Below are 16,607 nucleotides of genomic sequence, written 5' to 3'. Positions count from 1 at the left end.
ATGTCTAGCTGAAAATCATAAAAAATTATGTACATAAATATTTTACAAGAAAAATTTTAAACATTTTTGAATAACATAAAAATTTATGTAAATGAAAATTTAAATAATTTTTTTCAAGCCGCCTAGATTTTATTTGAGAAGAAAAATAGGAAAAAATCATACTACATATTTATAAATGTTATGAATTGAAATCAATTCATTTTATTTAAGTTAAAACAATTTTTCTGTGAAGTTACGCAAAAAAACATTACTAAATGGCCTACACATTTTCTTCAAATCGTTGGGCAGTTGAATTTGTTCCATTGGAACATTTTCGAAGATTTATAATTTTTGTCGCGAAAGATTCAGAGACACTTCATTAAATTTAAACACGTTTTTACAACAAGTATATTAAACGAAGTTTTTGATAACTTCATCGTTGTCTTTAATATCATAAAATAGGTTATAAACTTCACTCCGTGAATGCTTATTCACTGTAGTGAATACACCGTTAACGATTTATACTTTAATTTCATTTGCTTTAATTAAACACCATCTAATAGAACTAACCTGGCTTTGTTCATGGAGTTTTATTTAGCAATGTAATTATTAAATGCCCCGTTAGTCCCCTTTTACAATGCAGAAATTGAAAGGCAGACATTTTGCATTCTCTTTTGAACTAACCTAAACCTTTGTAAAACACACTCTACCTCTTGAACCCCTCGCCCACAAACTTCGTCTGTCTGCCTTTCAATTTCTGCATTGTAAAAGGGGACTTAATAATATTCCAGCGGTTGTACCTAAGTCAGGTAATATTTAAAATATGTGAAAAACATTACATTTTTAATTCCATGAAAATTATTGGCATTTTATGGCTTATATTCCACGTATTCCTTTTTAAGTAATAATATAACACGTAATATTACTAAATATTGTAACATTTTCCAAAACAACATTGAAAAAACCCATTGATGTACTTTTGTATTTTTGTTTTGACCTACTATATAATATAAATATAAATTTCAGTTGTATTTTTATAGTCTATTTTTTCTTATTGCACACAATAAATACTACAAATGAATTGAAATCATCTCAGACAAAAAATGTCATTCATGTCATCTGTTAATTTTTTAGTGTTGTGTGTGTTATGATGTTGATACAATGATACTGCATTTGCTTTTTGTTTTGATATACATTGCCTTTGCGTATTGCTGTTATGTAGGTAAAAGAACATAACATGACATGACAAAAGCATCATGTGGCAATTGTCTTCATGTTAAACAATGCAGCTTATGCAGGTCTTTAATACAAACTCTACATTAACCTATTTAGGTGAAAATGTCCGACAGCATCTTGAGAAAGGTCATATTCGTCCCCGAATGCAGCAGAGATCGGTACAGTTAGCTGACGGAACTTGTATCGAGAAAGTAAACGTATACCCGATGAGCGTAAGTTTTAACGGAAAAACTACTCATTTGTTATCTTGGGAATGGACTTTCTACGAAGGCGACAAGTAGAGCTACATATCGAAGGTGTTCGGTTGGATGTTTCGGATCTGGGTACTAAAAATGTATCTCCTCCCCCACTTCACTCCGTAGTAAATCTGAGTTTTTTTATCCGCAAACCAGGAAAAAGAGTTGGAGTCATTTCTCACTAGTACGAAAACTGCGATCAATGACATCCAAGACACTTGTAATGCGAGAAGTCATGTAATAACCATGAACAACAATCAGCCAATAAAACCGTGGTGTTATCCTCGAAAAACAGCAATGCAGGCCATCAATAATCAAATATATGTTGAAGTAGATGAGGCTCCAGAAGAAGAAGAAGAGGAAGATCGGGAAGTAGAAGATGAAGACAACAACGTTGATGAAGCTGGCGAAGAAAAACCTATATCGTCTAAAGTGAAAATTGTTGAAATTCCCTCAGCAAATATAATTGTTCATGTTACAAAATTACCCAAAAAATTCAAACAAATTGAATTGGAATCGGAGTTAAGCAATTCATTTAATAAGAAATCTAATTTAGCTAAAGAGTACACTGAAGAAAATTTTAGAAAATGTTTCTCCAGAGTAGAGTTGTGTAGCTCATGAATGACCTAGTTAAATTGAGCTATTCACTCAACTGAGCGAAGTGAATCATTCATCATACTGAGCGTTTTCAGCTCAGCACTGAGCGTATTCAACTGAGCGGTTTTGTTTTATGCTCATGTTTCTTTCAGTACTCATGAAAGAGCTGCACAAGCACATTCATTTGTCATCTTCAATGTTTCACATGTTTCACTTTACTCGTCAATTCTGTAACATTCTTTCGCTCAGTGACATTGAAAAGTGAGTGAGCCTTGTGTCCTACAAAAATAAAACGATCATTCGAATGTAGGTTTGTTATGTATGTATATGATCGTATGCTGCCGCGTATATATTTTTGTTTCAAGAATTATTAGAGTTATTCAAATTGTTTTTGTTTTCATGAAGGAATTTTTATATGTGTGCTATTAAATGAATGTGAATTTATTTATGGTATGGTGATGTAGAATGAAAGAAAGAGTATTGCTACAGTTTGTAAGTAAATTTCATAAAATAATAATGAAAAAGGGAAATACATAATTGTTATTGTTAAAATAATAATTGTAATTAGTAAAAAAATACTATTTCAAAAATACATTAGTAGGATTATATCTAACAAAACACATAATTAAAAAATACAAAGTACTGATATTCTTAATTAAATTAGCAATATTATTTCAATCACTTTTTTTAGAAAACATATATCTTATGCACTTTTTTACTATACTGCTACATCAACAGAACATTTGTCAACTGCCATGAGCGACCTATCGTGGGTTTTCGCTGTTTTTTGGAATGACAGTTTAGAATTTCTGAATTTATATATTGTTATATCAGAAAATAATTAAGTTAATGTTGAAAATATACAAATTGTATCACAAAACTATTTTTCTTTCGTATTTTTAGTAGAAATTTTGTTGATCATATATATAAGTTGTAAAAGTCAGGTAAAAAATATATATTTTGCCAATTGATAACTAACATTAGCGGAGTTCAGTATTAAGTGCGAATGGTATTGCATCATTGCAAATGCAAAATTGTAAATGTTTTTGTGTGTATTTTGTTATTGGATTACGGTAAAATCTTGCATTTGCAATGATGCTAGACCATTCGCACTTAACAGTGAAACCGCTATTATTTAAATGGGGAAAACACCCAAAAAATTGCAACAATATTCATTTTGGTTTAGTTATTGTCACATTTTTATTTTGGATCACAATTATCAGATCATCAAAATATTTTTCCTTTTTCAAATTCCAGTTAATATCTTGAGTTTTTTGGTAATTTTATTATTTTGTGGTAAAAGAATACCTTATAGTTAGTGAATGTTCTGCTTAACAAATATTGTCTAAACATTTGGTTAACATCGGAAATTAGAAATAAAAAATAATTAACTCTTTTTTCCGCAAAAATATTAGTTTAATAAAATACAATTTTATTTTTTAAAATTTTAATCAATTATTTCACGCATAAATCTCTAATTGTCAAAAGACTGTGTGTTTTTACAACTAACAACAGAAATAATTGATTTAATTCACTACAAGCAATTCTCAAAATGAAATGGTCATTATACAACATACTGAGCTAATGAGCTAAAAGAGCGACCTAGTTCATTTCAGTGAGCTGAGCTGAAAAGAGCGGTCACTTCACTGAGCTAATAAACCCAACTCTACTCCAGAGACGATGAAATCTCGAACATCGCAATGCATCGTTAATATAGGAGGTTACGCTATCATTCGTTTTGTAGACTCCGAAGATTACTGTCAATTATTTTTATTCAATGAGATCTTTAACAGAAAAAAAATGTATGTCGAACACAGTACTATACGTAAGAAGGCTGTAATGAAGTTCAAACTACCGAAGAATTGCCATAAGAAGGTCTTCAAACGTCCAAGTGCAGATCGTCAGATCGAAACTCTCATAATGCAAAAATGATTTTTTTTTAAGTAAGAGGGGAATGTAACGTGCAGTTACAACAGTCAATACATAACATAATTAATACTAATACAATATATATTAGCATATTGTTGTCAATAGTTCTTAAACAGTTTATGTGAATTCTAATTGGTTGTCAATAATTCCCAAACAGTTTATGTGAATTCTGATATAAGACATCTAAGAAAAACATGAACGAGGGCTAGAATCGAAGTCCCGATCTACTTATACTTTGCGCCCGGGTAACAAAGCATAATTAGACGAGGCCTAAATTCTTACTTCGTATTATTACCGTAGTTAAAATCCGTAGTTAGCCGACCGCGAGCCGAAGCATTTATCTCGTCGGATTGTACTCATTAGCTAGTCATAGCCAATAAGTTGTAGTTAGCCGATGAGAGCTGAAGAATTTATCTCCTCGGATTGCATCCATAAGCCGTATTTACGAATAATTAGTCGTTAGCCGACCGAGAGCCGAAGCATTTATCTCGTCGGATTGAACTCATTAACAATCATAGCCAATAAGTTGTAGTTAGCCGTCGAGAGCTGAAGAATTGATCTCCTCGGATTGCATCCATAAGCCGTATTTACGAATAATTAGTCGTTAGCCGAAGCATTTATTTCGTCGGATTGTACTCATTACCTAGTCATAGCCAATAAGTTGTAGTTAGCCGGAGAGAGCTGAAGAATTTATATCCTCTGATTACATCCATAAGCCGTATTTACGAATAATTAGTCGTTAGCCGACCGAGAGCCGAAGCATTTATCTCGTCGGATTGTACTCATTAGCTAGTCATAGCCAATAAGTTGTAGTCAGCCGATGAGAGCTGAAGAATTTATCTCCTCGGATTGCATCCATAGACAAATAATTAGTCGTTAGCCGACCGAGAGCCGAAGCGTTTATCTCGTCAAATTCACTATTAGAAACTTCGCCCATTAACCAACATATCCCAAAGATCCAAGACAGCTCTGTGGTAAAAATTTCAAAGGAAGCAGACATTTGAAGACAGATTAAGCATATCCCGGCTGGAAATAAAAACTGCATTACACTATGAAGATCGGCCAATAATTGGTTTAAAGTATATCTCCAATACGGAAACTAAAGGATGTGTGTGAAGTTAGCTCCGTCAGTTAGCTCCGTTTTTTAACATTACCTATGTTAATGTGTAAACTAACATACTTCGTACTCAAAGACTGTTAGGTTAACAGAGCTGCATTAATATCAGCTCATTTAACATTTTATGATATAAAATCAAAACAAAATGGTTTTACCGATCATTCAGTTTAAATATATATGTAATAACAATTTTTTTTAAAAATTAGATAAAAAAAAATTAAATATTTATTTATGAACTATCGTTGATTTCTTTGCTTTTAGCGTATTTTTATACCAGATACATGAGAGACACATGGACATGAAAAAAAATTAAAAAATTCTAAATTGTGGTAAAACTAGTCATAATAGGGTGGAAAGGCTTGATTTCAGAAATGTACAGTTTATATTCAGAATTTATTTCATATCAATTTAAAAATAGTGAAATTTCACATTTTGTTAAAAGAGCAGATGGAAATTTGGAAAAAATGGTTAAATTTTGGAATTGTGCTCGATCTTGCCCTAATACGGTGGAATGCCATTACTTCAGAGAGTTCAGAACTGTTTAGCATATATTTAGAATTTATTTCAGATCGGAGTAATTTGACTTTTCAAATAGTGAAATTTCACATTTTGTTAAAAGGGGCACATTGAAATTTGGAAAAGATGGTTGAATTTTGGAATTGTGCTCGATCTAGTCCTAATGGGTTGGAAAGCCATTACTTCAGAGAGTTCAGAACTGTTTAGTTTATATTCAGAATTTATTTCAGATCGGAGTAATTTGACTTTTCAAATAGTGAAATTTCACATTTTGTTAAAAGGGGCACATTGAAATTTTGAAAAAATGGTTAAATTTTGAAATTGTGCTCGATCTTGCCCTAATGGGTTGGAAAGCCATCACTTCAGAGAGTTCAGAACTGTTTAGTTTATATTCAGAATTTATTTCAGATCGGAGTAATTTGACTTTTCAAATAGTGAAATTTCACATTTTGTTAAAAGGGGCACATTGAAATTTGGACAAAATGGTTAAATTTTGAAATTGTGCTCGACCTAGTCCTAATGGGTTGGAAAGCCATCACTTCAGAGAGTTCAGAACTGTTTAGTTTATATTCAGAATTTATTTCAGATCGGAGATATATAATTTTCCATATAGTGAAATTTCACATTTTTTAAAAGGGGCACATGGAAATTTGGAAAAAATGGTTAAATTTTGGAATTGTGCTCGATCTAGTCCTAATGGGTTGGAAAGCCATTGCTTCAGAGAGTTCAGAACTGTATAGCTTATATTCAGAATTTATTTCAGATCGGAGTAATTTGTCTTTTCAAATAGTGAAGTTTCACATTTTGTTAAAAGGGGCACATTGAAATTTTGAAAAAATGGTTAAATTTTGAAATTGTGCTCGATCTTGCCCTAATGGGTTGGAAAGCCATCACTTCAGAGAATTCAGAACTGTTTAGTTTATATTCAGAATTTATTTCAGATCGGAGTAATTTGACTTTTCAAATAGTGAAATTTCACATTTTGTTAAAAGGGGCACATTGAAATTTTGAAAAAATGGTTAAATTTTGAAATTGTGCTCGATCTTGCCCTAATGGGTTGGAAAGCCATCACTTCAGAGAGTTCAGAACTGTTTAGTTTATATTCAGAATTTATTTCAGATCGGAGTAATATGACTTTTCAAATAGTGAAATTTCACATTTTGTTACAAGGGGCACATTGAAATTTGGAAAAAATGGTTGAATTTTGTGCTCGATCTAGTCCTAATGAGTTGGAAAGCCATTGCTTCAGAGAGTTCAGAACTGTATAGTCTATATTCAGAATTTATTTCAGATCGGAGTAATTTGACTTTTCAAATAGTTTTTTTTTTAAAAGGGGCACATTGAAATTTGGAAAAAATGGTTGAATTTTGGAATTGTGCTCGATCTAGTCCTAATGGGTTGGAAAGCCATTACTTCAGAGAGTTCAGAACTGTTTAGTTTATATTCAGAATTTATTTCAGATCGGAGTAATTTGACTTTTCAAATAGTGAAATTTCACATTTTGTTAAAAGGGTCACATTGAAATTTTGAAAAAATGGTTAAATTTTGAAATTGTGCTCGATCTTGCCATAATGGGTTGGAAAGCCATCACTTCAGAGAGTTCAGAACTGTTTAGTTTATATTCAGAATTTATTTCAGATCGGAGTAATTTGACTTTTCAAATAGTGAAATTTCACATTTTGTTAAAAGGGGCACATTGAAATTTGGAAAAAATGGTTAAATTTTGAAATTGTGCTCGATCTAGTCCTAATGGGTTGGAAAGCCATTGCTTCAGAGAGTTCAGAACTGTTCACCGTATATTCAGAATTTATTTCAGATCGGAGATATATAATTTTCCATATAGTGAAATTTCACATTTTTTTAAAAGGGGCACATGCAAATTTGGAAAAAATGGTTAAATTTTGGAATTGTGCTCGATCTAGTCCTAATGGGTTGGAAAGCCATTGCTTCAGAGAGTTCAGAACTGTATAGCTTATATTCAGAATTTATTTCAGATCGGAGTAATTTGTCTTTTCAAATAGTGAAGTTTCACATTTTGTTAAAAGGGGCACATTGAAATTTTGAAAAAATGGTTAAATTTTGAAATTGTGCTCGATCTTGCCCTAATGGGTTGGAAAGCCATCACTTCAGAGAGTTCAGAACTGTTTAGTTTATATTCAGAATTTCAGATCGGAGTAATTTGACTTTTCAAATAGTGAAATTTCACATTTTGTTAAAAGGGGCACATTGAAATTTTGAAAAAATGGTTAAATTTTGAAATTGTGCTCGATCTTGCCCTAATGGGTTGGAAAGCCATCTCTTCGGAGAGTTCAGAACTGTTTAGTTTATATTCAGAATTTATTTCAGATCGGAGTAATATTACTTTTCAAATAGTGAAATTTCACATTTTGTTACAAGGGGCACATTGAAATTTGGAATAAATGGTTGAATTTTGGAATTGTGCTCGATCTAGTCCTAATGGGTTGGAAAGCCATTACTTCAGAGAGTTCAGAACTGTTTAGTTTATATTCAGAATTTATTTCAGATCGGAGTAATTTTACTTTTCAAATAGTGAAATTTCACATTTTGTTAAAAGGGACACATTGAAATTTTGAAAAAAATGGTTAAATTTTGGAATTGTGCTCGATCTAGTCCTAATGAGTTGGAAAGCCATTGCTTCAGAGAGTTCAGAACTGTCAACCGTATATTCAGAATTTATTTCAGATCGGAGATATATAATTTTCCATATAGTGAAATTTCACATTTTTTTAAAAGGGGCACATGGAAATTTGGAAAAAATGGTTAAATTTTGAAATTGTACTCGATCTAGTCCTAATGGGTTGCAAAGCCATTACTTCAGAGAGTCCAGAACTGTTCACCTTATATTCAGAATATATTTCAGATAAGAGTAATTTGACTTTTTATATAGTGAAATTTCACATTTTGTTAAAAGGGGCACATTGAAATTTTGAAAAAATTGTTAAATTTTGAAATTGTGCTCGATCTTGCCCTAATGGAGTGGAAAGCCATCACTTCAGAGAGTTCAGAACTGTTTAGTTTATATTCAGAATTTATTTCAGATCGGAGTAATTTGACTTTTCAAATAGTGAATTTCACATTTTTTTAAAAGGGACACATTGAAATTTTGAAAAAATGGTTAAATTTTGAAATTGTGCTCGATCTAGTCCTAATGGATTGGAAAGCCATTACCTCAGAGAGTTCAGAACTGTTCACCGTATATTCAGAATTTATTTCAGATCGGAGATATATAATTTTCCATATAGTGAAATTTCACATTTTTTTAAAAGGGGCACATGGAAATTTGGGAAAAATGGTTAAATTTTGGAATTGTGCTCGATCTAGTCCTAATGGGTTGGAAAGCCATTGCTTCAGAGAGTTCAGAACTGTATAGCTTATATTCAGAATTTATTTCAGATCGGAGATATATAATTTTCCAAATAGTGAAATTTCACATTTTTTAAAAGGGGCACATGGAAATTTGGAAAAAATGGTTAAATTTTGGAATTGTGCTCGATCTAGTTCTAATGGGTTGGAAAGCCATTGCGTCAGAGAGTTCAGAACTGTGAACCGTATATCCAGAATTTATTTCAGATCGGAGATATATAATTTTCCAAATAGTGAAATTTCACATTTTTTAAAAGGGGCACATGGAAATTTGGGAAAAATGGTTAAATTTTGAAATTGTGCTCGATCTAGTCCTAATGAGTTGGAAAGCCATTGCGTCAGAGAGTTCAGAACTGTCAACCGTATATTCAGAATTTATTTCAGATCGGAGATATATAATTTTCATATAGTGAAATTTCACTATATAAAAAGTCAAATTACTCTGATCTGAAATAAATTCTGAATATAGACTATACAGTTCTGAACTCTCTGAAGTAATGGCTTTCCAACCCATTAGGACTAGATCGAGCACAATTCCAAAATTTAACCATTTTTTCCAAATTTCCATGTGCCCCTTTTAAAAAAAATGTGAAATTTCACTATTTGGAAAATTATATATCTCCGATCTGAAATAAATTCTGAATATAGACTATACAGTTCTGAACTCTCTGAAGTAATGGCTTTCCAATCCATTAGGACTAGATCGAGCACAATTCCAAAATTCAACCATTTTTTCCTAATTTCAATGTGCCCCTTTTAACAAATGTGAAATTTCACTATTTGAAAAGTCAAATTACTCCGATCTGAAATAAATTCTGAATATAAACTAAACAGTTCTGAACTCTCTGAAGTGATGGCTTTCCACTCCATTAGGGCAAGATCGAGCACAATTTCAAAATTTAACCATTTTTTCAAAATTTCAATGTGCCCCTTTTAACAAAATGTGAAATTTCACTATTTTAAAAGTCAAATTACTCCGATCTGAAATAAATTCTGAATATAAACTAAACAGTTCTGAACTCTCTGAAGTGATGGCTTTCCACTCCATTAGGGCAAGATCGAGCACAATTTCAAAATTTAACCATTTTTTCAAAAGTTCAATGTGCCCCTTTTAACAAAATGTGAAATTTCACTATATAAAAAGTCAAATTACTCTGATCTGAAATATATTCTGAATATAAGGTGAACAGCTCTGGACTCTCTGAAGTAATGGCTTTGCAACCCATTAGGACTAGATCGAGCACAATTTCAAAATTTAACCATTTTTTCAAAATTTCAATGTGCCCCTTTTAACAAAATGTGAAATTTCACTATATGGAAAATTATATATCTCCGATCTGAAATAAATTCTGAATATACGGTTGACAGTTCTGAACTCTCTGAAGCAATGGCTTTCCAACCCATTAGGACTAGATCGAGCACAATTCCAAAATTTAACCATTTTTTCCAAATTTCCATGTGCCCCTTTAAAAAAAAATGTGAAATTTCACTATATGGAAAATTATATATCTCCGATCTGAAATAAATTCTGAATATACGGTGAACAGTTCTGAACTCTCTGAAGTAATGGCTTTCCAATCCATTAGGACTAGATCGAGCACAATTTCAAAATTTAACCATTTTTTCAAAATTTCAATGTGCCCCTTTTAACAAAATGTGAAATTTCACTATTTGAAAAGTCAAATTACTCCGATCTGAAATAAATTCTGAATATAAACTAAACAGTTCTGAACTCTCTGAAGTGATGGCTTTCCACTCCATTAGGGCAAGATCGAGCACAATTTCAAAATTTAACCATTTTTTCAAAATTTCAATGTGCCCCTTTTAACAAAATGTGAAATTTCACTATTTGAAAAGTCAAATTACTCCGATCTGAAATAAATTCTGAATATAAACTAAACAGTTCTGAACTCTCTGAAGCAATGGCTTTCCAACCCATTAGGGCAAGATCGAGCACAATTTCAAAATTTAACCATTTTTTCAAAATTTCAATGTGCCCCTTTTAACAAAATGTGAAATTTCACTATATGGAAAATTATATATCTCCGATCTGAAATAAATTCTGAAGATAAGCTAAACAGTACTGAATTCTCTGAAGTGATGGCTTTCCACTCCATTAGGACTAGATCGAGCACAATTTCAAAATTTAACCATTTTTTCAAAATTTCAATGTGCCCCTTTTAACAAAATGTGAAATTTCACTATTTTAAAAGTGTAATTACTCCGATCTGAAATAAATTCTAAATATATGCTAAACAGTTCTGAACTCTCTGAAGTAATGGCATTCCACCGTATTAGGGCAAGATCGAGCACAATTCCAAAATTTAACCATTTTTTCCAAATTTCCATCTGCCCTTTTAACAAAATGTGAAATTTCACTATTTTTAAATTAATATGAAAAAAAATCTGAATGTAAACTGTACATTTCTGAAATCAAGCCTTTCCACCCTATTATGACTAGTTTTACCAAAATTTAGAATTTTTTAATTTTTTTTCATGTCCATGTGTCTCTCATGTATCTGGTATAAAAATACGCTAAAAGCAAAGAAATCAACGATAGTTCATAAATAAATATTTAATTTTTTTTTTATCTAATTTTTAAAAAAATTGTGATTATATATTTAAACTGAATGATCGGTAAAACCATTTTATTTTGATTTTATATCATAAAATGTTAAATGAGCTGAAAATAATGCAGCTCTGTTAACCTAACAGTCTTTGAGTACGAAGTATGTTAGTTTACACATTAACATAGGTAATGTTAAAAAACGGAGCTAACTGACGGAGCTAACTTCACACACATAACTAAAGGGTTTGCTAGTCAATTGTTTTATAGATTGTTCGGGAGTTAATCTGATCAGAATATTTCTGTTGAAAATTTAATGATGGACTTTGTTTTCGAATGTTTTTTAACATTATCAATACTTGAATTGTTAACTTTAACTTTATTTTTGTTTTTCTTTAACAATAAAATACCAAAAAACCGACATCAAAACTTCATTCTTTACTTTTTTAAAAAAAATTAAATTATTCGAATAATTCGATTAATTTTAAACGTGTGATCGAATTTTTCGAACAAGTTAAAATCTCTTATTCGAATTATTCGGTTTATTTGAACAAGAGAAAAATCGAATAATTCGAATACCCTAGTATTTAGCCCTTTTTGTTCACCAAGAATTGGCAACACTGTGCTGGACATACTTCCATTATGAAAATTGCCAAGTACTTTAAATTTAAAACTTATTTCTTTAAACAATTAAATTTATACATATGTATATTATTTAAAATAAAAAAAATTAAAAACATGAAAACAAATTTCGTTCACTTTAGAAATTGGTGTTGGTGCGTGATGTTTTTGATTCCAAATGATCTAAAAAAATGATTTTCATTACTTATACAACATTGGTCATCACGTGGTGGTATTCCAAAAATTACGCCAAAATTAGTTATATCCCTACTAAGTATACATTACATTGAATATAAAATAAGCGATTTATTTACAAATCTCGATTTTTAATACCATACCTTTCAAAATCCCTCTTATTCATATCGCGCTTTTTGCCAAAAACCTTTCCCAAAATACTTTTTTATTAAATTTTAATTTGTTCACATTAATTCATATTTTCAGGAAAATCTTGGCGGTAATTCAAAAACAGTTATGTTAGCTACTATATCTCCTGCAAGTGTACACGTAGATGAAACATTAGCTACTCTGAGATATGCTTGTCAAGCTCGTCGCATAGTGAACAGAGTAAAAGTAAATGAATCTGAGCATGATAAAGTGATCAGAGAATTAAAATCTGAAGTTGAAAGGTTAAAATCATTGCACTATGAATATGAACGGCAAAAGCGTCTTTCAGGTTGCACCAAAGCTACCCCCAGAACAATTATAATTGACACTTCAAATATTAATGAAACTGAACTAGAAAATCTAAGAGAACAACTTTCTGAAAGAGAGAACGAACTTCAACGAGCACAAAAATCATGGATGGAACGCTTAAAAGAGGCTGATGATTTAAGAAGATCTGGACTACATTTACTTAAGCGTAAAGGACTTGCAATCGAACTAGATAAAGAACAAAAACATGCATGCCTGATAAATTTAACAGAAGATCCAATGTTAACTGAAACTCTATTTTATATTATACCAACGGGATGTGTGAAAATTGGACGAACGAGATCTACATTAAGTGGTACTAAACCAGACATAATTCTTGATGGACCACTTGTTGCTCATAATCATTGGTAATAATCTATATATATAAAAGAGTAACGTTACTGACTGACTGACTGACTGACTGACTGACTGACTGAATGACTGACTGATTCATCATCGCACAGCCCAAACGGCTGAAGCTAGAATCACGAAATTTTATCTGTGGGTTCCTCCTTCCCCAAAACGATCCGATAAGAAGGGATTTTTGGAAATTCGAACGTTTAGGGGGTAAAAAAGGGTAAAAACGGGTAAATTCGGTAACCTAATATCTTCAAAACTAATAAAGATACAAAAAAACTTAAAATAGCATGTTACTCCATTTAAAAAATAAGCTGACAGGTGTTTCGTACTTTTTGGATATTCGAAACTTTTAGGGGAGAAAACGGGTAAAAACTGTATTTTGGTACTTTTTTTGCACCCTATGTATTTTTTAAACCAATAAACATAGAAACAAATTTTAAATCGTATTCTTTAATTAACAAAAAATAAAAAATATAAGTTTGGTACTTTTTGGAAATTCGAACCCTTAAGGGATAAAAATTGTGTTTATTTTTGGTACTTTTTCATAAAATATGTTTTTCTATAATTTGACATAGACATACGAATATTTTATTATGAGCTCCCACCACGATACAGAAATTTATTTGAATTAAATTTTATCAAAGCAATGGGGATAAAAAAGGTACCAAAAAGGGGATAAAATCGGGAAAATACATTTTATTGAAATTATTAAGCCAATTTTGATAATTTTTAACATTGGTTCCTGGATTCGTACAAAAATTAACTAACAGGGTGTTATTTGGAACTCGTGGGCCAAATCCGGGTAAACAGTTTGGTACTTTTTTTAAAACATATTTTTTCTTGGGCACATTAACACAGATTTTAATATTTTGAGACATGTCTGTAGCATAAATAATTTTTGCAAAATGGAATATTTTTAAAGTTCGAACTTGATTGTTTCAAGGAAGAAAAGGGAAATTGGTACTTTTCTCCTAATGGTACTTTTTTTAATATTTTAAATTATTTCACTTATCGACATTAAAGTTAGCTGATATGTATCTGAGTGAAGTTTGTGTAAGGAATAGGGTACAATATTTAGGTACCAAAATGTGAGAACTGAACTATAGGTACTTTTTTATTCATCTAATGGTACTTTTTGAATTTTTTATGACAATGGACTTAGAAACATGAAATTAAGCATATATGGTCCTAAGTGAGTGTGAATTTTAGGGGTAGACTTTTTGGTACTTTTTCTTTAATCGAATGGTACTTTTTGTATTTTCTTCACCAATGAACCTAGAAACATGAAATAAAGCTTACATGGGCCAGAGTGGGTGGACATCCACAAGTGTCTGCTTTTTGGTACTTTTTCTATATTATAATGGTACTTTTTGAATTTTCTATAATAATGGACCTAGAAACATGAAATTAAGCGTATATGGTCCTATGTGAGTGAAAATTCAAGCGTATACTTCATGGTACTTTTTTTATTATAATGGTACTTTTTTTAATTTTCTAGAACAATGGACTTAGACACATGAAATTAAGCATACACGGTCCTATGTCAGTGAGAATTCTAGGGGGAGACTTTTTGGTACTTTTTCTTTAATCGAATGGTACTTTTTGTAATTTCTTCACCAAAGAACCTAGAAACATGAAATAAAGCTTACATGGGCCAGAGTTGGTGGACATCTACAAGTAAGTGTCTGCTTTTTGGTACTTTGTCTATATTATAATGTTACTTTTTGAATTTTCTATAATAATGGACCTAGAAATATGTAATTAAGCGTATATGGTCCTATGTGAGTAAAAATTCAAGCGGATACTTCATGGTACTTTTTCTTTATTATAATGGTACTTTTTTTTTAATTTTGTATAACAATGGACTTAGAAACATGAAATTAAGCATACTCGGTCCTAAGTCAGTGAGAATTGTAGGGGAGACTTTTTGGTACTTTTTCTTTATTCGAATGGTACTTTTTGTAATTTCTTCACCAATGAACCTAGAAACATGAAATAAAGCTTATATGGACCGGAGTGAGTGGGAATCCACAAGTGCCTGAATTTTGGTACTTTTTATATATTGTAGCGGTACTTTTTTGAATTTTCTGTAATAATGGAAATAAAAATATGAAATTAATCGTATATGTTCTAAAGTGAGTGAGAATTCTAGGGGGAGACTTTTTGGTACTTTTTCTTTATTCGACTTTTTGTAATTTCTTCACCAATTAACCTAAAACCATGAAATTAAGCTTATATGGGAGTGAGTGGGAAACCACAAGTGGGGGCTTTTTGGTACTTTTTATATATTCTAATGGTACTTTTTGAATTTTCTGCAATAATGGACATAGAAATATGAAATTAGGCGTCTATGGTCCCAAGTGAGTGAAAATTCAAGGCCATACTTCTTGGTACTTTGCTTTGTTCTCATAGGTACTTTTTTGAATTTACTATAATAACGGACCTAGAGTTTCCAAAAAACCGAAGAATTTCAAAACCGCGGTTTCGTTTTTTTTTTCGATTTTGTGATAATTTTTAAATATTAATTGTTATAGAAACAAAACTAGTTGGTCATATAGGAAAGGCTATACAAATTTAAAATTCAAACTTGACGGGTTATTGTTTAGTGAGTGCGAATTCAAAAGTGATAATCAATGGTACTATTTGTTTATTGCAATGGTAGTATTTTATAATAATAAACCTAAAAATTTAAAATTAGGCACACATGATTCTGAATGAATTTGAATTCACAAAAGGTGACTTTAGTGGTAACTTTCTTTAGCATTTTCTATAATAATGGACCCAGAAATATGAAATTAGACATTTACAATCAGATTCACAAAGGGAGACTTAATAGTACTATTTCACTTCTAATTGGGGTGGCGAAGCGCACCGGGTCAGCTAGTTCTAATATAAAATTACTTTTCAGATTATTAAAATATGTTTAAGCACTGAAATGGTATTACAGATAACAACTGGCAGCTATCAATTTAATCCACCCATTTATTTCAACGTGCTTAAACCCTCAGATCCTTTATTTTAAATATGTGCATTAGGGCTATATCCAAATTTTGATCCTAGTATCACGTTATAGCCAAAACGGTTTTATTTACAAAAATCTATATTTTCGGATATTTTGGAACTAAAATCTCACGCACAAAATTTTTTAAAATTACAAATTTATGACAATATTGCCATTTATCGATAACTGTCAACATTTGTTTGGTATTCTGTAAGAAAAATTTACGTTAATATTGCCTTTCATTTTGTCGACGCTATTTTTGGTGTCGCCTACGATTGAGTTCAAAGTATTTAAAAAAAATTTAAATAGTAAAATTAAAAAGTCAAAAGAAGGAAAGAAATTAATTAAACATGTACAAAATTAAAATTACTAACC

The 16,607-nt window shown here is 31.0% G+C and overlaps 1 protein-coding gene across 1 annotated transcript in view; it reads left to right on the top strand.

The window, feature by feature from the left end:
* neb (nebbish) overlaps positions 1-16,607 on the top strand; it is a 252,883-nt gene that overhangs the window by 118,724 nt on the left and 117,552 nt on the right. Inside the window, exon 2 of the mRNA XM_065500159.1 lies at positions 12,623-13,239. Within this exon, the coding sequence (XP_065356231.1) occupies positions 12,623-13,239 (617 nt within the window). The remainder of the gene's footprint in view (positions 1-12,622; positions 13,240-16,607) is intronic.

Source organism: Calliphora vicina, chromosome 2 (assembly GCF_958450345.1).
Source record: "Calliphora vicina chromosome 2, idCalVici1.1, whole genome shotgun sequence".
In the NCBI taxonomy this organism is placed as follows: Eukaryota; Metazoa; Arthropoda; class Insecta; order Diptera; family Calliphoridae; genus Calliphora; species Calliphora vicina.
Note: the sequence above shows the minus strand (reverse complement) of the source record. Positions and strands in the feature narration are given on the sequence as shown.